We start from the raw sequence: 26,378 nt of genomic DNA, 5'->3' as shown, positions 1-26,378 counted from the left end.
CAACTTTATACTCTATTCCAACCATAAGAGGAGAAAAGCCAAATAAACAAGATTTTACAGCATATTGTACGAGAGCTCGATTAATCTATGATATTCACTATGGATTTGTGAAAAAATGACGTTTTGAACGTCGACGAATCTGTTATCGGAATTTCGGAAGTAAAATTTAAGTGGATATATATAGTTAAGTGTAATAGTATTGTATTAGAAATAAGTATATATTAATCAGTAACTCTTAGTAGTGCACAATATAGGTCAGTTATTAGCAAATCGCATGGAATACGTAAATCTAAGGTTTGTTTATCTTTATTCCTACTTCGATTGGAATGGGCTATAGATTTTGTTTGGCTTGAAGTGAAGTCAATAGAAGACTTGTCAAAATAATCCTATAACTCAACGAAACAGACAAAGACAGCAACACTTTTACCCTTGTCAAATTAATTTAAAGATTATTCCTAATTCTCAGTCACCACCGTTATGTCTGAGTTATATATTGTATATTTGGTAAGGCAATATATTTAAAAAGAAAAAGTTGAACATCTAAGCCAATACACGTAAAACTTATACGAGAAAATGCAGTGCGTTTCAGAGAAGGTTTTAGTAAGTCATACTTTTACATGCTAAAGCGTGGATTTCATATTCTTGTAATGTTACAGGAAAATGAGAAATTACGAATCCATTTAGGTAGAAAGGAGTTTACGTAACTCCGCAGCCTTGTAGCAACCCTTCTAATCTAATATCAAAGCTCTGGGTAATTATCGGTAACTTTTTTTGTAACTACAATTTGCATCTACCAACGCGGCAATATTATTAATAACTTTGATATCTACGTGGGTAGGATTTCTCCCGAAACGTTTAGGAAATTCATATTTCCATTGAATTCATATGCCTATAAATATGTAAGAATATATACTGCTGCTTCGGTTTTTGGTTTAAATTTCACATATAATGATAAACATCAACGAGAAATCCTATTAAGAATATTTTTTAAGAATATTGTTCAATGTTATTATAGATTTTGTGCCGATTCCGGAGAAAAGTAAATCAATCAATTTGGACAAAGATTAGCAACTATTTAGAAATTTCTATTTACATTTATAAAATTTCGATTTAATACACAGCCAATTTAAATATTTCAAAAAGGATACATACATATTTAAGTTCATAATGATCACATTTAAATATAGCCTTCGCATATGTACCGATCGCACCGCAGCTATCGGCCGATTCACTCATACGACGACCCGCAGGCCGCCGCGGAGAGCGGAGGCTCGCTATAAGGAGTCTCACTCCGCAGTAAATAAAGTGACAGAGCATTCGGCATGTTCATCTCGAGCGCCGCAGAGGAGAGCAGCCGGCGTCGGCTCAGAAGTGCGTGGTGAGCGGCGGGGGGGGCGGGGCGCGCTCGTAGAACAGCAGGTAGGCGGCGCAGCGGAGCACCTCCTGCAGCGACACCTCGTGCACCAGCGTGTCCGACGTGTACCACCAGCGCTTGCTCTCGAAGCCGTTCCCGCGCCGGTACGTGGCGAAGTGCCCCGAGCGCGGCCCGCCCACGTGCACCACCACCGCCACCAGCCGGTAGGCGGCGCGCTCGTCGCCCGGGGGGGCCGCCGCCGGCACGCCGAACGCGGCCAGGCCCGCCGCGGGGGCCTCGCGCGGGCGCGACGCGTAGGGCGCCATGCACAGCGTCTCGGGGAAGGCCACGTGCTCGGCGCGCTTGCTGGGCCCCCCGCCGCGCCACTCCACGCGCGCCACCTGCAGCACCAGGCACGCCGGCAGCTGCGGGCCGGCGGACGGTACCCCCGTGAGGATTTATGGACTGAGACGAGGTATTATTGATAAAACCAATGTCAGTTGTTACCTTCCCAAAAGTGACGGTTCGGATGTGTTTGGTTTGCGCGTGCTGCGGCACCGCCGAGCTCTCCTCGGGACAGCACTTGGAGCAGCGCAGACCCTTCACCAGCTCGGGGGCGGTGAAAGCGCGCAGCAGACCTGATACATGACAAAATCAAACTAGAATTTGTATCAAACATATTTGGGTGTAAGTTTTTGATAAAAACACAGTTTTCCTATGATGGAAGTAAAGATAAAAAAAAAATCTGAGCTGATTTAGTTCTTATATCTGCTTGAATTTTAATATTACTTTATAGATAAATAACAAATTAGGACTCAACCAATGAAATCATATCAATTGAAGCAAAAAAAAATTCTCCGGCTACTTTATAATATTTTTAGATATTATATTACTTACTAACTTTTAAAGTGAACTAATCTATTAAAATATAAAGCTAATGAAGGAAGCCTGATATCTTACCAGACAGACTGTACGTGCCGGAGAGGCCGGTGCTAGCGTTCGCCATCGACAACGTAATGCTGTCGAACTTGTCGTATCGCACGGGACTCTGGAATATTGACGCACAGTCAGTAGTGACAGGCCGCAAATACTACTCCCGAGTTACTATTGGGCAAAATCTTTCTCAAGCTATGGAGGGGGCTACGAAGTTTAATGTACGAGGCCTGAGGACCGACCGACCTTGGTGGAGCACACGGTGCAGTGCGTGCGCTGCGCCAGCGTGCCGCGCGTGGGCGGCGCGGGCGCGGGGCGCGCGGGGGCGGCGGCCCAGCGGCGCCCCACCGAGCTGAGGTGGCAGAACGAGCGCGACACGCCCTTCGACAGCCGCAGCGGGGACGGCGCCTCGTCTGCACACGCACACAGTCTGTACACGTACTGGCTAGCGAAGATGTTTAGTTCCCATGTGTGAAAATCTTTTCTTTTAAAAACCACATAGCCAGAAGCAGCAAGGTATCGGTGTGATGGTATGTTTGTTGCTCGGGTCCAAGTATGTACACTCATAATTATACATTATACAAACTTACATATCAATATGATTGCCTTAAACAATGTGATGGACATATTATTTCATACACACATATACTCTGTATAATATGCTATTGTACACCAATATTATACAACTATTGTATTAGACCACTATAGAAAAATACTTTTGAATCATAAGCACCTGGATCGACTAACTCCGGTTCTCCCGGCGGCGCGGCTGATGCGGGTCGAGCTGGTCGCGACATTCCATCGTCTCGCATCGACAGAGGAGCTGCGGGCGGGGAAGCGGGAGACGCCAACGCAGACCAGGCACGGCCACCGCCGAGGCCCAGAGCATCTGATAGACAGCCAGGCTGAAAAAATGAATTCCTATTCTTTAGCTTTGAAGCATAGTAAGTTACATTTCAAATGTCTCAATTAAATTTCACTGAAATATTTTCCTATTAAAATACAGTTGAAGTACAACTGAAAGACAACTTGAGTACTTTGTTCCTTGATTCTCTGCAAGGCAATAGAAATATGGTGAAAAAACTGAAGAAAAAGTACCATAAAAGAGTAGAGTAGTGTTCATTTATATTTTTATCACTGCCATATTATCTTTCTACCTATCTGCTATATAAATAGATAGATATTGTAGTATCAGTAGAGGTAATCAGTTTGGTTGAGGCAATTGTAGATTGATGACAAAAATACAAAATCTAAATCTTGTCAGATATGAATCACATCTTAGACTAAATGGAACCACCCCTGGTTGCATTATATTCCATCCTATCCAAATAATTTTGAAATCATTTTAAGTTAATAATATTTTTTTATAATAACTTTATCAATATCAAAAAGTGTAATGCCTCCATATAGAAACAAAATTTTGAATCAACATAAATATAATAAACACAATCAATAATTCTGGCTTGGAGTAGAACAATCAAAAGATGGAAGAATGTTCCTACTACTTACATAATATAAGTTAAATTTACCTTTTTAGACATAACTGTAGTTTCTTCCTCGATACAAGACAATAACACATGTAGTAATTCATGTGCATCCTGCTGATCAGCAGGCACAACCCAACCAGCTGCTCGCAGAGCTTGGAGAACACCCAGTGGACACACAGGTGTACCTCGAGCAGACTCATGTGTCCCATTTACAACTATGAATTAAATATAACCAGTTGTAGAATAAACTTTTCTAAATCCAGTCAATTAATCTGATTAGTTTTAAAATATATAATTATAAAACATAAATGGCAATATACATAATAGTTTATTTTAGTTGCAGCAGTTAAACAAAGTTTTAATGTAATTAAATTTACTAAAAGTAATGTAATTAAGGTTAGTTCAGGTACAAACCTTCGATGACGGTGTACAGAGTTGTGATCATACTATTATGTCCATTGGCCTTCGCGTACTTTTTAAGCCATTCAATAAAAGTGGGACAAGCCGCGAGAGCCTGAAGTAACGTATTGAGAAAGCATGTCCTTCCTAAATTCTGAAGCCCTGCTATCTGACCTCGACGCTTCCGAACTCGTGGAGCTCCTCCTGGACCCCATAATACGAAGGCTCCCACAACAACAGCCGCGGTAAGACCAGCGGCGACAAGAATTCTGTCACCACCATCCATTGTCACTAACTTAGTCCCTTACGAAAGTTTTTTAAACATTTTAAAAACTAGATAATTCTAGTTATTTATCTTCAAGGTTCTGTGTAAATTATACATTTTTTCCAAAACCGAAAATTGATAATTCCACTCGTGACATCTCATTTGACAATTAAGTTTGACAGCTGACAATATTGTTTATAAATTTTATACCACTTATCAACCGCAATCAATTTAGGAACATAACTAATAAATATTTTTCAATAGTTTCATACAAATTTCGTCTTTATTAAAAATAATTATATCATTTTTTTATAGCCTAGTTGTTATAGTACCGACCATATTTTTAGATACTGGACCGTTGTCTGCACTCTGTAATCGGCATAGAATGACAAAAGTCAAATCATAACAATAACATAAATCCTACTTTATGTGACATCACAATACAAACATGCTAATTTCGTGTATGATATGTATTATAAATAAATAATGGTCTAAATAGGACATCAAAGTGATTAGAATATTATCAGCACAGAGTGCGGACGCTGGTCGAAAACTTAACGTGAATGTGTACTTTAGAGTAACGTAAAACTTCTTGCAAAATAAAACAATGTTAATGTACTTACTTATTAAAAACAATTCAAAATGATACCGTCAAATACTATTTGTGTTTCACAAGAAGGACCAGCGAACGCTCTAGCTTTAAACAAAGACTGTAGTCAAGTTGTTATAGCCGGGAGAAATGGTAACCAAAAAAGCTATATTTTTATATAAGGTTTAGATAAGTTTTGTCAATAACAGCTCTAATTTATATTTATTTTGTTCGGCAGTATTCAAAGTGTTCTCCATCGGAGAAAATGAATTTTCGGAAGTATGCAACTTGAGAGTGGGAAAAAATTTAAATCTAAACTTTTCATCAATTGATGTTGCCTGGAGCACTATTGAAGGTAAGTATTTTTATATTCAGACATTTTAAAATATCTATTAATAAATTAAGTTGCACAGTAACTACATAAAAAAAAAAAGAATAATATTAAGAATTAATTCTTTGTTACTTGAATTAGCTCTAAAATAGTTGATGTACTTAATTTAACAATGAGGTGTTTGTATATTTATTTTACAGAAAATACTTTGGCCACAGCAGCTACAAATGGAGCCGTTGTTGTATGGAATCTTGGACGATCAGGACGCTCAAAACAAGAGCATGTGTTTTCTGACCATAAAAGAACAGTCAATAAGGTAATCTTTACAGATTTTAAAGTTAAAAATAGTTATTTGCAGACCAGTATAAATAACAGAATAATGTTCTGAAATTCTGTAAATAAACATGTGTAGCTGTAACTGTGTAATTGAGTCATTAAGATTGGAGATATTTCAAGAATCATAAAGACTTAAAGAAAAGAACTTAAGTGGAGAAAGACCTTTTATTAAAGAAATTACATTCAAGTATTTAATATAAATTATATTACATTTTTCCAAAATCAGCATAAGGTTATGGTTTTATAACACTTTGAATTTGATTTTCATGCTGAATCTATTATCCCAATATGACCTACATTGGATAATCCTAAACCAACCATTTTCAAGAGATAACTATCATTCTTAATGTTTCATCTAAACAGCCTATTATATGTTATGTATGTCTGTATGCATGGAGTAGACAAACAGATAATGTATCAAACGAATGCTTCTCTTTGGTGCATCAATTAGAATCCATGGTTAAAAATGCAATAGTAAATCTGGTTGCCTGTTACGGATATATGGTTAAAGCACTGATCCAGGTTCAATTAATTTTGCTATGCAGCTTGAATCCAAACGAAGGGTAGGCTTCTAGAAAAACTAGTGTTTGAATATACTAGTTGGGTTATGTAAAATATTTGATGTTTGGTTTTATGTCCCATGTCTTTATCAGGTAAGTTTTCATCTGACCGAGCCATCTCTCCTGATATCGGGATCTCAAGATGGGATGATGAAGTGCTTCGATCTTCGAATGAAGGAGGTCGCTAGGACATTCATAAGGTATTTTCTTCAAAATGTATTTATATTTATTTATATTACAATAAAATTGAAAGTACTTTTTTTATTATTAAAAATACATAGGCAGATTTGCAATTTACCACCTGATGGTTAACGGTCACCACTGCCCATAAACATTGGTACTGCAAGAGATATTAATCATTCCTGATACCATCAACGCACCACCAACATCGGGAACTGAGATGTCAGGTCCCTCGTGCCTGCAGTTCCACCGCCTCGCACACACCGATATGTAATGAGTGTCGGTGTGTGTGACGGCGAGTGACGCGAGCGCGTGGCCGACAGCAACACGGAGTCGATCCGCGACGTGCAGTTCAGCCCGCACGTGGCGCACGCGTTCGCGGCCGTGTCGGAGAACGGCACGGTGCAGCTGTGGGACGCGCGGCGCCACGAGCGCGCGCTGCACCAGTTCACGGCGCACTCGGGGCCCGTGTTCGCGTGCGACTGGCACCCCGACGTGCCCTGGCTGGCCACCGCCTCGCGCGACAAGACCATCAAGGTGCGCCGCCCGCCGCGGGTTTCATTCGGACATTTCATTGATCATGTAAAATACACACCATCGAGTGCTCTCGAAAGACCTCTTAGCCCATTCGTGACATTACCCCACGTACATTGCTTTTTTAAGTGATTTGGCAGTTGGGGCCTCCATCGTACTTAACGGGGCCCTAATGCACAGCTCCGCCGATAACATTACCAAAAAAAATTTACAGCGTAAACCTTTCGGGAGCCCCTTGAGAAAGGGGGCCCCGGGCACCTACCCTGTGTGCTCCCATGGTAAAGACGGTAAAGAGTAATAGCCCGTTTAACGTTTCTTACTTTAAAAAATTAAACTCCAGTATCTTACGTAAATAACTTGTTTATTTTTAAGAATATATCGAAATCGTAATTAGTTGCTTATTTCACCGCGCTGCTCCAAAGAGGGTTTCCTCGAGGAGAATGCAGGTTTCCTCATGATACTTCATAATAAACACAAATATTTGCGTTATTTTTAGTCTAAGAACTATTTCCATAACAGTACACCTCTAGACCGTTAAAGACATCCAGAGCGAGGCACACGTGTCGCCCATTGTAACGCAGTGGGCATCGTATCTATTGTGAGCCGCGCTGCAAGCGGGGCGGCCGATAGCGGCACGTGCGGCCGACGTGACTGTGACGCGATGTTTATCTCTTTAACAATACATTTTAATGCCAAATCAACTCGTCGAATTAATTAACTATATTAATAGATATTTTGAACACTTGTCGATTACAAATAGTTTTGTATGATTATTATTTACATTAAATGATATATTGAGTTATGGCAAACCGTCTCGTTGATCAATAGGCTACCTTGTACGACTGTAGATAACGCTGTCCAGGATTCTAATCACGGGTCTAGCCTAAAAAGCTATCTGGTTTGCCTTTCGAGAAATTCAAAGTAAAAAAAATATATCATTTGATCACATGGACTACAAGATTGGATGCATGGAGATTGACCTGTCTGGAGAAATGAAATAGTTCAAATTATTTATTAGGAGACTCCACTTCTGTTGCCCCAGTTCTTCTAGCCCTCTAAATCTGGCCCCGAGTGTACTTGTGCCTGCGCACAATCGCCTAGACTGTCGTGCTGTTTTTTTACCTGACAAGTTTATTTCAGATAATCAAAAGCGACCGAAATTTGGTCATTAGGACAATATTTATTATTTATCGAACACATTATAAACATCGATAACTTATCACTTGAATAGTTTTATATAAATTAAAATGAAATTTCAAGTATTCCATCTGCCGCTGTAGATTCCATCTAACGCGCAGAGTTACAATAAATATTCATATATTTATTTTCTAATGTGTCTAATCCCAAAAATATATAACTATATATATTTATTTGTGTTTTATTATTGATTGTCAAATAGGACTGTAGACTTGCCAGTCGTCTACCTTTATTAAAAAAGGATCAGAAATAAATGTGCCCCATGATGGTAAGCAGTCACCACCGCCCTTAAACATTGGCAGTATTAGAAATATTCACCATTGCCGCCAATGCGTATGCGTAGTTTGGTGGAAGAATATCTTATGAGTGGGTGCTACCTACCCAGAGGGGCTTGAACAAAGCCCAAGCACTAAGTAACACGCCTTTCACGAAAATCGCATCTTCTTATACAATATTAAACATACAACAATCACACAACCACCTTAACCTGTGTGGTGTATCTTCAGGTATACGTTGTATGTATATTAGTTTGGTAGTTTATTCAGTTAGCATTGCGAGGTTATTCAAATTGGCATAATTATTAAAAGATATTCAGATGTCAGACGCGAGCTAACAGTGTTGCCTTCACTCAGGTGTGGGATATTCACGCGCGACCCAACTTGGAGCACACGATATACACGATAGCGTCCGTGGGTCACGTCAAATGGAGACCGCAGAAGAAGTGAGTACGAACAGAAAAACTCATAACACATTAACAAATAATGAACGTTGACGAGTTAACTCTTTTACAAACATGATATTGCAATGATATATTTATTAAACAAACATATGTATTTCAATTTATATATCCTGCATGAAAATACAAAACAGTTCGCTGTCTTTTTCTCCTCTGTGTCTTCTCTTTTTTTTGTCAGCGGAACATGAGTTCTGGTTGTATTCATAAAAAAAACTTAGAAATAACAGAAGAAAAAAAATCGTTCATCTTATTAAATTCAGATACAAAACACGCTACCATTTGTACGTCGAGTTCCAATTTTCATGACGAGTCGTGCTCACTCGCGCCGCGCCCAGGTTCCAGGTGGCGTCGTGCGCGCTCGTGCTGGACTGCGCCGTGCACGTGTGGGACGTGCGCCGCCCGCACGTGCCGCTCGCCACCTTCGCCGAACACCGGGACGTCACCACCGCCATCGCGTGGCAGGCCTCGCCGCACGCCTTCCTCTCCACGAGCCGGGTGAGTGCCCGCCCGCGGCGCCGACGACTCCGGGAGCCTCCAGTGACGCGACCGTCTCGCCGCAGGACTGCAGCCTGTACCGGCACAAGTTCAGCGAGGCGGCGCACCCCGTGCTGTGGGCCAACCCGCAGGGCGTCTGCGTGTCGGCGCGCGGGGAGCTGGCGCACGCGCTGCCCGAGAGCCCGCTGCCCGCGCACACCAGCCTGCACCAGCCCGAGCGATACGTGCCCGGCCTCGGGTGAGCGCGAGCGAGCTATGTCGCCTTACATCGTTTTAATATCTCGCTCTGAGAAGTCTGAGATCTCGGAGAGGTCATTTCGCTCCTTTCGCCAAATTTAACGAGGACGAGCGGAAGCAAAACGATAAAACGCAAGGATCGCTCCGGGCGCAGGCGCAAGCAGCCGACGGCGGGATCGTTGACTCCGGCGGCGCAGGCGGCGCTCGAGCGGGCCTTCCCCGGGGGGGCGTCCTCGTCCCTCGCGCGCCACTTCCCGGTCTCCCCCGACGGCGCCGTCCTCGCCTGCGCCAAGCGGTACCGCATCAGGGGGGACCCGCCCCACGTGCTCGCCGAGCACAACGCCAAGGTCGCCCGCGAGCACCGCCGCTACATGGTACGTATGCGCGCCGGAGACGGGCCGCGCGCGCGGCCGCAGCGGCGCGACTGACGCAGTGGTGCGCAGGTGGCGCACGTGTGGGACGTGGTGCGCGCCGTGTACAGCGCCCGCGCGCCGCGCGCCGCGCCCGCGCCGCCGCCGCCGCGCGCGCCGCCCCCGCGCGCCGACCCGCCGCCGCCGCCCTACAGGTACCGCGCCCTCCGCGCCCGCCGCGCCCGCCGCGCTCGGACGCCGCCGGCGGGACGTCACGCTCCCGTGCTGTTTCAGTGCGGTGGAGGAGGAGCCGCTGGAGGAGGTCGAGGAGTGGGAGAACCGCTTCCACAAGAACAGCGGCGTGCTGGGCCTGCCCACGCACAGCATCTACATCCCGCCCGCCAAGTTCGCCAAGAGAGATGGCTCCGACGGTTAGCATGACCGATGCGGGCGCCCGCGCACGTGTAGCATATCCTATGCGCTCGAATGTACCGTTCGAGGTAGTCGTGCCCGGCTGCATTGTAACCGTGTAACTCGGTGCTGGCAGACAAGGGCGGCTGGGTGTCGGCCGCGTCTGCGCACTACGTGGACGTGGAGGCGGCCGACTGGACGCTGCCCGACGAGGCCTTCCCGCTGCGAGCGCCGCCCGCCACGCACGCGCCCCTGCCGGCGCACACGCACGCACACCTGCCGCACCACGAACACGACGGTGCCCACCTTTGTCCAATCGTCATACGAGTGATATCGATGACGCTCACTCGTTTAATATTTTAAACAAAAATTTTAGATGCTGCGACACTCAATTTATCAAATCAAGCCGGAGCGTCGTCGCCGGGTGGCTCGTCTGGCTCCGGTTCGGGATCCGGTTCCGGTTCGAGTTCCGCCCCGCCCCCCGCATCACCGACCTTGCAGCGATCGGACAGCCAAAATTACAGCAGTTCCGTTAGTATCGCTTGGATAAACTGGAGTAGTAAAATCGCTAGATCGTCGTCAACTTCCCAAACAAGCCAGATTCAATAGCAGCACAGGAAACAGTTGCAGCGTCAGAGTGAGAAATATTTTTATTGACACTAGTTGAAGCAGTCAGCGTTTTTATTCAAATCATTGCATGTGTGTTCCATATTAAAGTAAACATAGTTGAAATCTAGTTACATACTGCGCAATATTTATGTTGTTTTGTTAAGCAATAAAGCTACCCACTTTGCACGACGCAGGCGGAGGGTGAAGGCGGGGAGGAGGCGGGAGAGGGATCGCTGTGCGTGCGTGACGTCACCACGCGCGGAGCCCTACCCGCCGCACCGCTGCTGGCCGCCGCGCTCAAACTGCACGCCGACCTCGGTGACGTGCAGACGGCCGCCGTCGTGTGCCTCGCACTGCACGACCACAGGCACGTGCCCACTGCGGCGACAGCGACACGCTCACCTCGAATACCCGAGTGAAAGAAGTGCAAAATATTTTATTCGTTACAGAAATGATCTGTTCCCGTACATCGACGAGAGTCTGCAGGAGCAGTGGCTGCTCGGGTACATCGAGCTGCTGCAGCGGAACAAGCTGTGGAACGTGGCCACCGAGGTGATCCGCTGCGCGTGGCTGAGCAGCGTGTGGAGCATCTCGCAGCAGTCCACCACGGTGACGGCGTGCTGCGGGCGCTGTGGGCGTCGCACGCGCGCGCGGGCCCCCTGCGACGCGTGCGCGCGGGCCCCCCCCGACCTGTGCGCCGTGTGCCACCAGGCCGTGCGCGGCCTGTACGCGTGGTGCCAGGGCTGCGCGCACGGCGGACACCTGCGCCACATGCGCGCCTGGACCCAGCAGCACCATCTGTGCCCCGCGGGCTGCGGACACGCCTGCCAGTTCGGCTGAGCCGCCGCGCCCGTCTCGGGGCCGGTACACGATACGTAAAGATACGTTCTAAGCTAATATATGATTTGTTATGTCTTGTATTTTTATAAAAGAAATAAATGAAACGACCTGTTTACATTATGTACATATTTATTCAAATCTTATAAATAAGTCTAGTCACATAATACTGATATCGTTAACTTCGATAGTTCACGCAGAGATGTTCCATAAGAATCGCACTCGAAGCTCGTCTCGATTGCAAAATGTTCAAAACCGACTTATTTTGGAGACCAATTCTGACGCATCACTTTTTGACATTTCACGATCGAGCTCCACGTCGCGTTTGTTCTTACAATAGATAATTACCAACAAAATACTGACAATTGAAAATAAATCATGATATTATATATAAAGATTAATATATATTTTCTAAATTAACAACAACAAATTTCATAGTATTGTACTTTGAAAATTTACAAAAAATTACTTTTACATATATACTTTATAACGAAAAGTTAACAAATAAAAACTTGTATGATCTTCCAGAGACATAATTTACAAGGAATTGAACATCTACCAATATTTTTATTTTGGAATGAGTTTCGTCAGGCATATATATATATATATATATATACATTGAATTACATTAAATATTTGAAGCGATTACTATAGCACCTGAAAACTAATTAGTTCTATTCGGAAAAGTTAAGGCTCCATTTTTAATGGCAGTGACTATACACATTACTACATCAGTCTGAGATTTTAAGTAAGCTTGTTACAAATAAAATATATTTAAAGCAGCTTATAGACTTCAGCCTGCGGTGACGTCAGTTAAACAAAAGAAAATATACTATTTCATAATTTAATGTTAACTGAACTCATAAAGTAACTTCATAAATGGCTCAATGCATTAATTGAAAAATATAGCATAGACTTTATTTTCTAATTAGACTTTACACTTGTAAAACAAACAAACTAGACAAACAGTCACCACAGCCAGCGTAGCACCGACCATATCGTCTCAGTGAACGGATGTGTAGGGCCAGCATTAATTCTAATATAATGAGTAATGTGTCTGACAATACAGTCTGTTACTTGTTGAACAATATATGTTATAAGTGTATATATAATATTCAGTTATCGCCAATAAACTATTAAATTATTACTTTTAAATGTTTGAGCTATAAAGACGATACAATATTTCTTATGTATAAAAAAAATTGTTCCAAAAATAATAAGTGTACAACATTTCCAAAAAGTATTGTTACTAACACATATATGATTGAAATTTACTCAAAACATCAATTTTAATTTATAATAATTAAATCGTAACTTAAACAATAACATTTTATAATAACTCAGATGACTGAGGCACTGGAGTAAAAACTATTAAATAACAAAATCGCATCGTTTGCGTAGCAATAGCGTAAAAGGTAGGAATATATATTAAGACATTATAACCGTACAAATGTACAAAAATCTGATCGTGCGGAAGTAACGTTTAAAAAGAAAGCGTCGTATCGTGCGAGGGGCGGCGCTACACGAGCGCGCAGCAGGGCGCGGCGCAGCGGCGGCGCGGCGGCGCGTCGGGCGACGGCGCGGCGCCGCGCTTCTGCGCCGACATGGCGCGGATCAGCGACAGAAACGCCTGCGGACAAGGGCGGGGCGGCGTCAGAGCCTCCGTCGTGTCTGTCTGCCGGCAGCTTGCTTTTATTCATATTAGGCTTTCCTTACGCTCCGAGAGCGTAAACCCCGACTTAACTGTTATGGCTTGTTAGTTTCCGGTGACGGGAGCGGTGGAAACAGATAATTGACACACCTTGAATTGACGTGCAAGTATCAAATATAAAAGAAGTTGAGTGTAACAGTGTTTCATAAATAAACATATAATAATCGAGAACTGTTTGTAGTGTACAATATAGCAAATCGCGTGGGGTATGTTAATCTGTTTTAATCTGCCTTCGAAATAGGCTATAAGTACACGAAAAAAACTTTTACCGTTTTTAATAAATAGTACATTATTATCTGCGAATATATATCGGGCGAGTACATCAAAAATACAGAGTAGGCAAATGTTATTTCCGCCAAGGCTTATATCGGGCTTGCTTTTTTCTAAAAAAACTAGAATAATATAGAATATGAAAATAAATTTAATTTACATTTGAAAAATAAATCGAAAATGTTGTTGTTTTTTTTTATTTACACACTGCTGCTTTTTTATCTTTCTTAAATATTGTTCTAGTTCTAGGCTCGATTTGCCTTTGCCTGAACAAAGATGAATCAAAGTAATTACATTGGCGGGAAAATGATTGTCAGAACAAGAGCAAAATAATATATTAATTTAGTTAAATATTTTTACGAAGAGTTTTATGAATTTCCATTCAAGTATGTTTAATTTTTTAAATTGAGTAAATAATCAAAATTGTAATGAATCTTATTGGAAATAAAGAACAAAATGTAGAAACAGGGAAATAATACACAGACTCTTGCAAATCAGTATAATTTTTGCTTGTCTTTTCATTATAAATTATCTGTGGGAGTCTGATATACATCGCATACATACATTTTGGTATACCATACATCTAAGTAACCTATAGGACATCTAGCGACGAATTCTTTAAGTATCTTTAGGAATCTATTTAACACCGTCGAGTCTTTATTTTGAGAAATAGCTTCGTTTACACTCGTTGATTAGAACAAATACCAAATAAATCATATACTGTTTATCGTTATTTGAACTTTATTATAACAACTTAAGGTTCATATTACTGTACATAGAACCGATGAAATATTGCAATTCTAGATCAACTATAGCTAAGCCTGAACTGTATCGGTTTTAGTTTAGAAATAACCATATAGGATCTCTATAATTTAAAAGCCTTGGTTAAAATATACAAGTCTATCAAAGAATAGGACCACAAGTGTAAACTCAGCCATGTACTATACAATATACAAAACCATCAAACGCACGCCTAACAATTGTCTTTACATCTGTCTAAGTGAGGAATACATATTATGTGATTCATGAATAAATGTTCGATACGCGTTCGGTTGAAGGAGAATAAACTTTATTCAATTACATTAGAGTATGTTTTGGCAGTTTCAGCCTTCACAGACTGGACCTTCGGATGAATATTTTATTTATACACAATTATTATATGAGGGGTATGTTTTATATGAATATATATACATATATATTATAGACAGACAAGATTAAACAATTAATTTGTGTAATTTTAATTAAGCCAAATATCAGACAAAATGCGTACAATTCACGTACAAAATTTCTAATAGAAAATAAAATTAATTTTGTGTCCCGTCATTTTATAAATACAATAAATAATAATCTTGTTTTAATCTTAAAAATAACTACGAGTACTTCATCCTAATGTAAATCCAGCGAAAGTTTTTATTTCATTCACATTTACATTTAATTACTAACGATAAAATGATATCGCTAAAGTATTTCAGTTCATAATTTGGAACACAAAATTTTTAAAATTAAATTTAAACTAAATATTTATTATATAAAGAGTCGTAATACAAAACTATCACTCAACCGCACTGACGATTGTGCGAGCGATCGCAGCTCGAAATATTCAAAATGGCCGGCACGTCGGGCGCACGCACACACATACAACATTTACATCTATTATATAAGTAAGCGACGATTAAAGGATACCACAAATGCAAGAACATAATCAAAGGAAATAATAATATCATGGCTCCACTACACAATAAAACAATATTTTTAACGGATACCAATGCTAGAAGCAATGCTAGAAGCTATGTTGGCACTGTCGCCCGCACGAGCCCGCACTCTGCGTACGAACACGCGGTGTTCGTGTAATGAAGCCAAAATTCTAAATATATGAAGCAATAAATTATAATAAACCATCAATCCGTGAGCAGTGCATAAGCTATTTAGTGTTTAAAGAAATAATATGATTTATTGGTGATTTCGTTGGGTTCGTATATTCATTGAGAAAAGGTTTAAAACTTTTTGGCATATTTTTCTGGTACGAAAACTATATAGGTAAATTAAGTTAGTTTTTTTTTTCTACAAATCCTTTTAGATAAATATATTATAACTCTTTCGTTTCTTTAAACACTAAACTTCAATACGTGACAGCTTTACAAAACAAGTATAGCACTTAAACGTTAAGTATAATTGAATCGAAACATCTTCTGTGGGCTTAAAACGAACGAGTACCGTCCCCAGGACACTCTGGCGACCACAACATAACACTACTTTCATACAAAGTAGAAAATTACATGTAAATTGAGATTAATAATTCGAATCATTTTAAGGCCATTACATTGCGGCGAGATCTTTCAGAACTGTGAATATATCTATTGTTAAAATACAAAATGGACTCTTTATAGTCTGGTGTACCGTGTGAATAAAAAATCGAAGTCTATTCCGATATAGAACGACATCACCGTAAAGTAACATGCAAGCGCGATGTTATAACAAATATTGTATCGGATTCCGTTCATAACGGTCCCGGCACGGCTCCGAGAGGCATCATGAACCTCACCCGACGCGACCCTCCAGCACCAGGCGCGGTCGCCGCAGAGCACACCGTCAGGGCGCGCGGGGGGCGCAGCCCCGAGACTCCGCTCGGGCGCCGCCCTACAAAATGTTGCATTTGATTTTCCTGCGCTTCGTCCGCTTGACGTCACCGTTGGTCGCGCGACTGTCGTCCGACTTGCGCGAGCGGATCTCGCGCATCAGGTCAAAGAACACCTTGGGAACAAGACACGGGATCAGGCACCGACACGCACACGACACAGCCAGCGAGCCCACCGCCGCCTACCTTGTCGACGTTGTCGCGCGTCTTGGCGGAGGTCTCGACGTAGGGCACCTGCCACAGCTGCGCGCGCTCGCGGCACGCGTCCAGCGGCACGCGCCGCTTGTCGCCCAGGTCCGACTTGTTGCCCACCAGCAGGAACGGGATGTTCTCGTCGTTCTTCACCCGCAGGATCTGCTCCCTGCGAACCGTTTGCTGGCGACGTGAGCCCCGGAGGGGGGGACGAATACGGTATGCGATTCGCATGAAAAGTAGTCCCCTAACTTTTACTATACGACGATTCGACTGTGCCCATAGTTTCTAGCGAGTTAAAATTTATTTCTCAGGGGGTTAATATCCATAATAAAAATAAAGATGATCGAGTGTCATACAAATCGATCGATCTTGTACCTGAACTCCTGCGTGGCGTCGAAGCTCTCCGGTTCAGTGATCGAGAAGACACAGAGGAAACCCTCCCCGGAACGGAAATAATTGTCCCGTATGGCGGCGTAGTCCTCTTGTCCCGCTGTATCGAGGATGTCTATCTGCACCTCCTCGCCGTCTAGTACGACCTGTAATGTAATAATTTACTTGGAAATTAAACATTCATTTGCTAATTTATTTGCCTCGGTGATCTAGTAGCTTGATGGTAGGGCTTCGTGCTAGGCCTTCTAGACAGTCTGTCTCCTAGTCACCAAATATTCTACCACCAAAAGGAAAAGTGAACTAGTCTAACTATAGACAATGGGACAAGTGAACTAGTCTAACTATAGACAAAAAATATAAAATTATCCACAAAATAACTCACAAAAATCACTTATTGCCATAACTTATGGATGGACACGACTAGGAATGCACGAATGAAATCATTAGATATGTTCGTCATTAAAATTTTAAGTGTATGAATAAGTAACAAGCTTAAATACTTAAAAAAAATTACCGCAACAAATTCGCGACTATTTAAGACACTTCTCAAGGTCGAATAGACCGTTGAGATTTGTAAATATACTAAAATACTTATAGTACAAAATTACCTCCACCTAGTAAATGTTCCTTCTTAACTTACTTCGTCATAAAATTTCTGTATTTACCGTTGATATTAGACACATATTTTGTATACCTAGAATTCTTCTTGTAATCAAGCTCGTAGATCTACTTTTAATGAAGTATCACGAATAACTTACAATATGAAGCGTGAACAATGAAAAGTGTATCAAATTCCCGACGTCTCGAGGCCGAGTATGATTTACCGCTTGCAAATAATAATCTACAATATTCTCATATCGATTACAAATGTTACAATTTATATTTATACAAATACAAAGCTAATTTAAATAAGTTTCTTATGTCAATTGTTTTGTACATTGTACAAAATAAGTAGATACAAACCTTTGTACGCTCACGCACGTACGCACGATCACGCGTACAAAGGCATAATCAGCCGTATTTCTAAATTAATCATCAAACCAACAACCCCATAACCCGGACATATGTCCGAATTTTTGTTTAGAATATGTGACATATGAGCAGGAGGCTCACCTGAAGGAAAGTGACTACCACCGCCCATGTACATCTGTAACAGGTACAGGTGCATGGGCGGCCTTTAAGGATTAAATAGGGTATTTTTCTTGCAGGTTCCCATATCGTATCGGTGCGGAAAAACCGCCGGCTAATGTTGCTTCCTCTTTGTGGTTGTGCGAGGTAGGAAATGCCTTAAAAATTGCTGTTCTAGATTTTTGGGACGTCTACGTGGTGTGGATTAAACTTAAATAGATGTCCAATGTTGATTTCTCAAAAAGGGTGTGCAGTACTTATTAAAGCAACTTCAAAAAGAGAAATTACAAATGCGACGCTGACTCATACTTAGATAGATGGAACGAATGTGGTTTACTGGAGATAACACTTTAATTATAGCAGTACATAGTGAATAAAAATACCTCGTTGAAGATACATAGTATAATGCTTTAATCTCATATGTTACACACGTACTAATATATGGCACGTTACAACAGATATTGTAATATTTTGCACGTATATTCATACTTCACGCATCGTTCATCCAGTGGAGTTAAACTTTATACAGATATTATTATATGTCATTTGCGTAAACGTTTATGGCATAGCACTGTCAAGGAGGTGATAATTTCGGATATTTTTTACATCAAAAACTCTTTAAATGACCTTGGATAAAATAAGTTCTTTAAATACGTATGTTATTTGCGGTTAGCAATTATTTGTTTGTCCGTAAAATAAGTTTAATTATAAACCCTTAAAATACAGTCCACCTTTCATTTAACACCACATATCATTTGTCAAGGACTCATCCTAAAAAGGTTTAGAGCAACCACCATACTATACCACTAGATTGATTGATAGATGATAGTTGATATTTGACAGAATTTCACAAGCAGGCACTAAATTTTGTCCATCACCATCGACACGATAGACCGTAACGACAAACGAAGCACATAAAAACTGTACGCTGCTTGTCCTAGTTGGAATCAACAATCATCGCTAAAGGTCCATGTATCAACTAATGTATCAACTAGGTCATTAAGGGCGTACCTTTTTCCTGTAGCTATCAGCTTTAGTCGGCTCGTAGTCCTCTACGAACTCATCGTACATGAACTGCAGCGTAAGCGCCGACTTGCCCACGCCACCCGAGCCCACCATGATCACCTTGTGCAGCGTGGGCTGCGCCGCCGGCTTCTTCGACATCGCGGAGCCCAGCAATCGTGTGCACTGAAAAAACACAAAGATAAACATAAGAATATATAACAATAATTTATTATCGCAAACCTATTGTGTTTCTAAAAAGTTTATTGCGCGTTTTTTTGTATTGGCATTCTTACATCGGCATTTCTTTTATTTAGAGGAGTTGTCCTTGAAAAACTAGATAGTGAGACACGTAGATAGTCGTAATAAAGATACACCGCACATTCAAATCAAATATGATTACAGTTCCCAGCGGCTCTGGTACTGGTCGGCCCCGGGTACCGAAAGACAATGAAATGAACTTTCTATTAGTAATAAAGGTCAAATTTTCATTTAGTTAATTATCTCTATCTAAAAACCTCATTTTGTAATGTGACGCGGAAATTATTCGGCCACAGATCTCAATTAAAATCAATTATTGAACAATGATTGATTAACGCGGCTATTTCTTACTAATAAAAAGTACAAATCATTTTGGTATTACAAATGAATCGCTTTTAGCTTTATAATTATCTTGCCCCGTATACATTTCCGTAGTCGAAGTGAAACTTCTCAAATATAAAGCTCCTTTTTTCTCTCCGTCATCTTTCTTTTCGCTCGTGAAAAGAAATGTACCTAAACGTGACGTGTCTTTAATTTTTGTTTTCTCAATTCTCCGCCTACCTACCTACCTTCACTTCGAAATCAACGGACAATTTCCCACATACTTGATACTACTGACGTGCCAATTTAAAATAAACAACGTTAAAACATCATTAACTTAACATATTAAAACGATTCGTATTCGTAAGAACAAGTTATAACTATAAAGAGAGAATCTAACCATATTAGTAAAACGGCGTGATTAAATTAACAATACAGATGTAAGATCGTCTAATAAGGATGAGCGTGGGCGAGCCGTCGTCGGTACATTGTCATCTGTTACTAAGACAATACCTGTGCTCGCTATTATTAAAAGATCAAGCCCTTAGCCTAAGCTTATATGGCAGTATGGAATGCAGCATTCGTCATGATCGTACATTTATAGAAAAGTTTTTTTAGCTATCCTATACCTGGTGGTGAAGCTTTGCCCTGCCCTGACTAGACAAGTGTTAGCGAGTAACCCTAGTCTCCAGCGCGATGCTATGTCATAGGATGTCATCATAGATTATATCACATTATTATTACATATAATTAGTATAACCAAAACAATATATTTTACATTATTTTATATAAAATGATTAATTGTTTAATAATTTAATAAATTTTAATATTATTTGATGTGGCATAATATTTAAAACTGACACAAATAAGTTTTTTCCTTTTTTTTAAAGATTGATCTGTCATAAGAAATGAAATGATTGCGAGGGATTGAGAAATATATTTGTTGGAGAATTATTATCAAGAGTGAATTTATTTTGTCATCCTAATCTACAGAAATTACACAAGACTACGACGTACGATGTGCAAAGAGAGATTCCCTAAAAATATTTACATTTCGAATGAATCTTATCAATCAGAACTGAATCGATTACAAAGATTCCCAAAAAATACTCGACTTACAAGCAACGAAATTAAACTAAAGAAAACGTTATTTAATATAGTAGGGTTAAAATTAAATATATAGTACACAACTATACAGTATACTTATCTGATATACACATTTTCGTTAATTTATATTTTATTCTTATTACGTAGACAAATTCACTTTTTTCATGTGAACTGTTTCCAATAGTAAACGAGGATTGTGGGAAGTAATCCATGTAATAGTGAGGCTCATTATCAACCAGACGAACCCACTTCCCATGCTAATTCGCAGCACTACTGTGTCATCCGTGTACTACTTAAAGGCGCGTTGTATTTCAAACTCTATCGTGTACTGTTTAAAGTTGAAAATTACATATATAATTTTTAATTGATACAACAGTTAGCGTGTTTGTCATTCCATATGTTATCTGAATGTTCCGGGTGGCTGATTGTAATGATCGCATCGAAATCCACGTATAAATAAGTGAACAAAAGAATTAATGGATGAGGAGAGCATAGGCCTTTGTTTCATGGGAAATATATTAATTCATAGCACGTTTTTGCAAAACTACTTTTTGTTACCATTGTTTATATGTATATTTAATTTAAAACGTTTGCAACGTTTCAAAAATATATACAAATTGTCGCTTTAATAATTTCGGTTTTTAAATTCGGTATAATTAAACAAAAACAGTTACTTATTGTAAAATATGTGTTTTACAATAAATATTAGGCTTTTATCGAACTTCTGGAAAAAGGCCTGCTCTTATATCAAAGAGAAGATTTAAAACTTATATCAACACAGTCAATTAAAGTTCCCTCAGGACGGTATGCTTCACCGCCGAGCAAAAATTTAATTATGAGAAAAAAAGGCAAATGAAAACTCAGTGATTGCCCAGGTTTTAGTCTACAGCTTTGGACTTTGGAGCACCGCGGCAAATATATAAGTATCTTATGAACATTACGAAAGTCAGTAAGCTTCGGTCGTCTCTTATCGGCTTCGTTACTAATGGAACTATTACGGAAATTCTTTTACTGATAAGAAATACAAACCTAAAATATTTAAAAACAAGTATATTTTTCGATTTTAATTTTTAGCATTACGTATTCGGAGCGGTTAAATTTTAAGTATTTTTTTTTTTTTGCTTTAATTAATTGCAAAAAAAACCACATTGGAGGCTTTCCCTGTAAATAAGGTAATATGACACAGATTATAACCGTTTAATCTATGAAGGATATACTATTGATGAGGTCAACTATTTTGTTAGTGAAAAAAACTACAAAACACATATACCTAACATCAAACTAGTAAAACGAAATCTAATATACGTAGCTGCGCTTTAAATTTAGACGATTGACGTGACAAGCGTATATCATGTACTCGTAAAATATAATTAGCCAGTTCATGTTGTTCTCTTAAGCACGTTATTACAAAAAAAAAAATAAAGCATAATTATTATGTTTATAAAAACAAAGACAATCTATTTTAAAATCAGTCAAGGGTTTGACGGGCAAATTAACTTTTAATTGTAAAACAAAATATCTTCCTGTATAGTTGTTCACTATATACTGATATATTAATTATTACTACAGTGTCCTCCGGCACAGACCTCTAACAAAGCTTTCTAGATCAAAAACAATTAAACTTGACGTAGAAAATTTTACTACAAAACACGTGTACACTTAACACTTACGCGATGTACATATATAACAAATTTTATACCTGTATTATCCACGTTCTAATCGCGATTACTCATTGGAAAATCATAAAAAACCTCATGATTGCGATACCAACCTGAATACATGATGTTTTTATAATCTGTGTTCATAATAATTAATTACTAACGTCATAGAGTTAAACAGATTTGCAACCTTAGCAGTGTTCCCCGTTGATGTAATACACCGCTACAAGTAATGTTATCAAACAATGATACAACTAACGTACAAGTTACTCTTCAAGTTTTTATTTATTTGAATTTAAGAAAACATCTGGAATTACTTATTAAATAAATAGAGTACTTAGCTAATAGTACTTAATATTTAATTATAGCCATACTTATTTTGTAAAATCAGATATATAAGCTTCTTTTTGTAATATTTACATTTTGCGACAATAAATTATTATTATTATTGCGATTCAAGTTATTTTTATCAAAATAAATTTCTATACGTAATAAAATACTATATTTAAATTAATCTCAATTGAAAAACATATAGCGTCTAGTATATATTTGTAAGACAATTACAATTACAGAGATCGAAAAATACATTTTGATATAGTCGATAGTTTTATCAACTAATAGGATACTAATTTCCCTAGAAATATATGGATTCCGCAATACTATCTGCGTGTCCAAAGTCACGCAAACTCTTCGTAACTCGGTTGAGTCGATAAATACAATAACCTCAATTTGTAGTTAGCTAATAAAATTACCGCAAGAAGGACGGATGTTCGTTAGCGTAGTACTTTCGATTTTATGAATCCTGATTACGTTTGATTAATAGAATAATTAGTCACAGTTCAAAGCCTAGGTCACGTCGGTCTTCAAAAGCAGATTTGACTCATTCCCCATGACTCATACTTGTAAAAGATAATGGTTTTACATAATAATGGTGTACAATAATTATGTTCTCTGGCGATTTTTATTATTGTTATGTTGTTTTTCTTAAAGTATATTTTATAATTTAAATATTGGGCCAAAGCCGAAGAGGCAAAATAAATCGAATCATATTTTCTTACAAGTACATTTATTATCCTGATAACTGGAGTAGTGTATTAGAATAACTTCCTACCCTTTACGTTAAGGAGAGGAAGAGTCATTTGCCTAGAAATGTGACATATACTGTAACTAGCATATACCTACTAAGTTTAAAATTTTATTTAAAAAAATAGATGTATATTGTTGAATCCTCTTTTCAATTTTGATAAGACGATTTTAATCTGACATGTCGCTATTGACTGCCACTAAAACAATTACAGATACCTCATTTCATGCAGAATTTACAAGGTCAATTTAAATATGACAACTTTCAGCAAATATATTGAAGCCAATAGATTAACAGTACAAGGCTAAATTTAACATTGAATGACTCGAACGATTGAATTTTAAAACTAAATGACATTTTAAACAAACCGTAGTAGACAGTTTGATTGCAAAATGTTTATTTACTTTATTGATTTACTGATTTCAACACAAGATTATATCAATGATAAAAATCTTGGAGCTAATACTTGTTTGATTTTCAGGCAGGATATATTATACATATACAATTGTAGTTAACTAATATAACTTCGTATTTCAAATGTTGGAAAAGAGTAACTAATGAGTTTTCGCCGGTTATTTATTCTGAACCGGTGGCAGCTTTACTTTTAATACAATTGTGTAAAATAGTGATTCAAAAGTACTTGTAATAGCCTACCTAAAAAAAGGCTATGTCGATTTGATAAAAAACTGGTTTCAACCAACTTTTAAATATATATAATGAAAAAGTTGCACTAAAGAAAAATTTTATATAAAATCAGAATATTTAGGTGCCATTTATCCCTTCAACTCTATATGAAAGAAAGACAGATGTTCCAATTTAAATGTCATGGATTACTTCTCTTGCTTTCACCATGCTTATTCATAGAAAGTTAAATAACTAGTAAAATAACACATATGCAAAAATTTACATACATATTATTTAAGTTTTTAAATGTATGCAATATTATCAGTAAGAACCTCTAGCATACTAATTCTTTAAGTATTAGATTTCTAATCAATCAAATAGCATGACAGTCAATGCCTCAGCGACACGTAATAATAAAGAATTCAAGGAAAAAAAACATTAACACGGCAAATGCTTCACAGAGAATATATTTTCTAGATGGGTTGCTAAGAAATAGAAACTGAAGCCATTGCACTTCGATGTGAAGAAACTGTGTAACAATGTTATGAAAATTATTTTAATACTGTTTTACCCCAAAAATGTACTACAATTTTTTTTGTATAATATCTTAATCCCATTTTCAATAAAAAGTTGTTTAAGTTTAATTTGACATGCAGTTGTAGTTTGAGGTGATGAGAATGTTAATGATCCCTAAAAAAAATTACCAAATATTTAAAACTCAGTTAAATATATAAGAATTGTGTAAATTATTACTAGCTGAATCAACTTGATGTGGTTACTGGTGTTTTACAGAACTTAAAGGGATTGTCTAAAATGTAATAGGCTGATTAATAACCTTCAATAAAATATTTTCAATATAGTTCCTTATCAATAGTATAGTATAGAGTAAAATAAAATATTTGTACATAATCCACATAAAACAAAAATTAAAATTAATAGTTGCTTTTATGTAATGTTACAATAAATTGATGTAAATAAAAGCTAAAACAAGTAATAAACTGAGAAACACATTAAGTCATGACGAAGTGGAATACAATATTAAAGCTCTAGTTAATTTAAAATACTTGCTAGAATGTTTATTTTTATTGTAAATACAATTATTTTGTTACAATATAACACAGCTACAAAAAATAAAGATCTAGAGATACCAAAGTAATTATGATGTTCAATCAAGGCTCACTATAGCGTGACAAAACTATTATGTGAATTTACTTTCATTGAGCGTTGATATAAGAAAAAGTTTTAAGAAATGAAAAATAATTACAATTAAGCATTTTGTGATCTCACCTTATGTTCTTCCAAAAATTTTGATGATAGTTCATAAGTAATAGCAGAGAACATTACTAAGGAGTTACTGACTCCTGAGAGCAGGAGAAATATCCCTCAAGCATTTTCATTCTATGTTATCACTGAACTAATTTACCACCAGACAAAGATGAACAAGAGGCTCTTTTAGTACAGAATCTCAGCTTTTCAAATATGTCAACATACATGAACTGAGAAGTAGCAACTTTCCTCACAAACTTCGAGGGAAATTCGCGGAAAATCAATCACAGATGTGAGTCACAAGCCGCGGTGCTATCGTACTGTGACACTCATCGATCTAACTGTAACTGTGTAACCGTGGAATGTCTGCGGAACCGGGTCGTAAAGCGTGCAGTTACACGTGTGAATCGTAAGACAATGCGCGTGAAACTGTGGGAAAACGAGAGGCGTTGCCACTGTAGTAAACAATCACGTCACTGTAACTAAATATGGTTCAAATATTAAAGGTATTACGAGCATATTTTTGATACCTGCTGTGACTTACCCCTTTTGGAATAAGAATACAGGAATGTTTCTTTTTAACTTCAATAAATTTAACACGATTTAATCACACTTCGTTCGTCACAAATATTTCTTGTGAGCAGTTATGTCGTATATCTGTCAAAAATGATCAAGTCGGTGATCGGCATTTATTTGTAGCAACTAGCGACATCTTCAGGCCTACAAATGTTTGACGCACTTTGATAAGCTCATAATATAAGGCTTATTATACACGGTGGTACACATACGAATTAATGCAAAGACCACTTCATAGCGAAAGAGCACCACTTAATACATAAAATACGATAATGCTTTTACTAAAAATAGGGGAGAATTATCTTTGTCG

General features: G+C 38.9%; 3 protein-coding genes across 6 annotated transcripts; 1 reads left to right on the top strand and 2 right to left on the bottom strand.

Annotated features, from left to right (window-relative positions):
- Positions 1–241: 241 nt before the first annotated feature.
- On the bottom strand, positions 242–4,614 carry LOC125068129 (ubiquitin carboxyl-terminal hydrolase 30 homolog). Its single transcript, XM_047677147.1, has 7 exons — positions 4,189–4,614; positions 3,817–3,989; positions 3,021–3,192; positions 2,534–2,700; positions 2,315–2,402; positions 1,862–1,992; positions 242–1,779 (listed from the first exon to the last, which is right to left on the bottom strand). The coding sequence occupies exons 1-7, from the start codon at positions 4,457–4,459 to the stop codon at positions 1,366–1,368; spliced, it is 1,416 nt and encodes a 471-aa protein (XP_047533103.1). The 5' UTR covers positions 4,460–4,614; the 3' UTR covers positions 242–1,365.
- A 255-nt stretch (positions 4,615–4,869) lies between these two features.
- On the top strand, positions 4,870–11,958 carry LOC125068498 (GATOR complex protein WDR24). The gene is made up of 15 exons (XM_047677671.1): positions 4,870–5,180; positions 5,266–5,382; positions 5,559–5,674; positions 6,348–6,454; positions 6,758–6,971; positions 8,798–8,886; positions 9,237–9,396; positions 9,462–9,634; positions 9,788–10,007; positions 10,077–10,198; positions 10,278–10,414; positions 10,531–10,692; positions 10,771–10,925; positions 11,198–11,370; positions 11,453–11,958. Exons 1-15 carry the CDS (start codon positions 5,081–5,083, stop codon positions 11,841–11,843), a joined length of 2,436 nt encoding a protein of 811 aa, XP_047533627.1. The 5' UTR covers positions 4,870–5,080; the 3' UTR covers positions 11,844–11,958.
- LOC125068499 (ras-related protein Ral-a) lies at positions 11,955–26,191 on the bottom strand. Of its 4 annotated transcripts, none has more exons than XM_047677673.1 (5): positions 25,514–25,929; positions 19,181–19,357; positions 17,027–17,187; positions 16,643–16,817; positions 11,955–13,470 (listed from the first exon to the last, which is right to left on the bottom strand). In XM_047677673.1, the coding sequence occupies exons 1-5, from the start codon at positions 25,565–25,567 to the stop codon at positions 13,360–13,362; spliced, it is 678 nt and encodes a 225-aa protein (XP_047533629.1). In that variant the 5' UTR covers positions 25,568–25,929; the 3' UTR covers positions 11,955–13,359. The 4 variants fall into 4 exon arrangements, with proteins under 4 accessions (XP_047533629.1, XP_047533631.1, XP_047533630.1 ...); XM_047677675.1 differs by lacking the exons at positions 11,955–13,470; positions 25,514–25,929 and adding exons at positions 14,307–16,572; positions 26,023–26,191; XM_047677674.1 differs by lacking the exons at positions 11,955–13,470; positions 25,514–25,929 and adding exons at positions 14,307–16,572; positions 26,037–26,190.
- Positions 26,192–26,378: the final 187 nt, after the last annotated feature.

This window comes from Vanessa atalanta, chromosome 13, assembly GCF_905147765.1.
Source record: "Vanessa atalanta chromosome 13, ilVanAtal1.2, whole genome shotgun sequence".
Taxonomy (NCBI): Eukaryota; Metazoa; Arthropoda; class Insecta; order Lepidoptera; family Nymphalidae; genus Vanessa; species Vanessa atalanta.
Note: the sequence above shows the minus strand (reverse complement) of the source record. Positions and strands in the feature narration are given on the sequence as shown.

What these genes read in the sequence shown, in the direction of transcription:
- LOC125068129 (XM_047677147.1), bottom strand. Translation starts at nt 4,459, where the DNA reads ATGGATGGTGGTGACAGAATTCTTGTCGCCGCTGGTCTTACCGCGGCT. An exon ending in TCTGTACACCGTCATCGAAG is followed by an intron (nt 3,990 to 4,188) that starts GTTTGTACCTGA and finishes TTTAATTCATAG; the next exon opens with TTGTAAATGGGACACATGAG. An exon ending in CGGCACGTACAGTCTGTCTG is followed by an intron (nt 1,993 to 2,314) that starts GTAAGATATCAG and finishes GTCATGTATCAG; the next exon opens with GTCTGCTGCGCGCTTTCACC.
- LOC125068499 (XM_047677672.1), bottom strand. Translation starts at nt 25,567, where the DNA reads ATGTTCTCTGCTATTACTTATGAACTATCATCAAAATTTTTGGAAGAA. An exon ending in GACGCCACGCAGGAGTTCAG is followed by an intron (nt 16,818 to 17,026) that starts GTACAAGATCGA and finishes AACGGTTCGCAG; the next exon opens with GGAGCAGATCCTGCGGGTGA. An exon ending in CGCGCGACAACGTCGACAAG is followed by an intron (nt 16,573 to 16,642) that starts GTAGGCGGCGGT and finishes CTTGTTCCCAAG; the next exon opens with GTGTTCTTTGACCTGATGCG.
- LOC125068498 (XM_047677671.1), top strand. Translation starts at nt 5,081, where the DNA reads ATGATACCGTCAAATACTATTTGTGTTTCACAAGAAGGACCAGCGAAC. An exon ending in CAAGAGAGATGGCTCCGACG is followed by an intron (nt 10,415 to 10,530) that starts GTTAGCATGACC and finishes CGGTGCTGGCAG; the next exon opens with ACAAGGGCGGCTGGGTGTCG. An exon ending in GCCAAAATTACAGCAGTTCC is followed by an intron (nt 10,926 to 11,197) that starts GTTAGTATCGCT and finishes TGCACGACGCAG; the next exon opens with GCGGAGGGTGAAGGCGGGGA.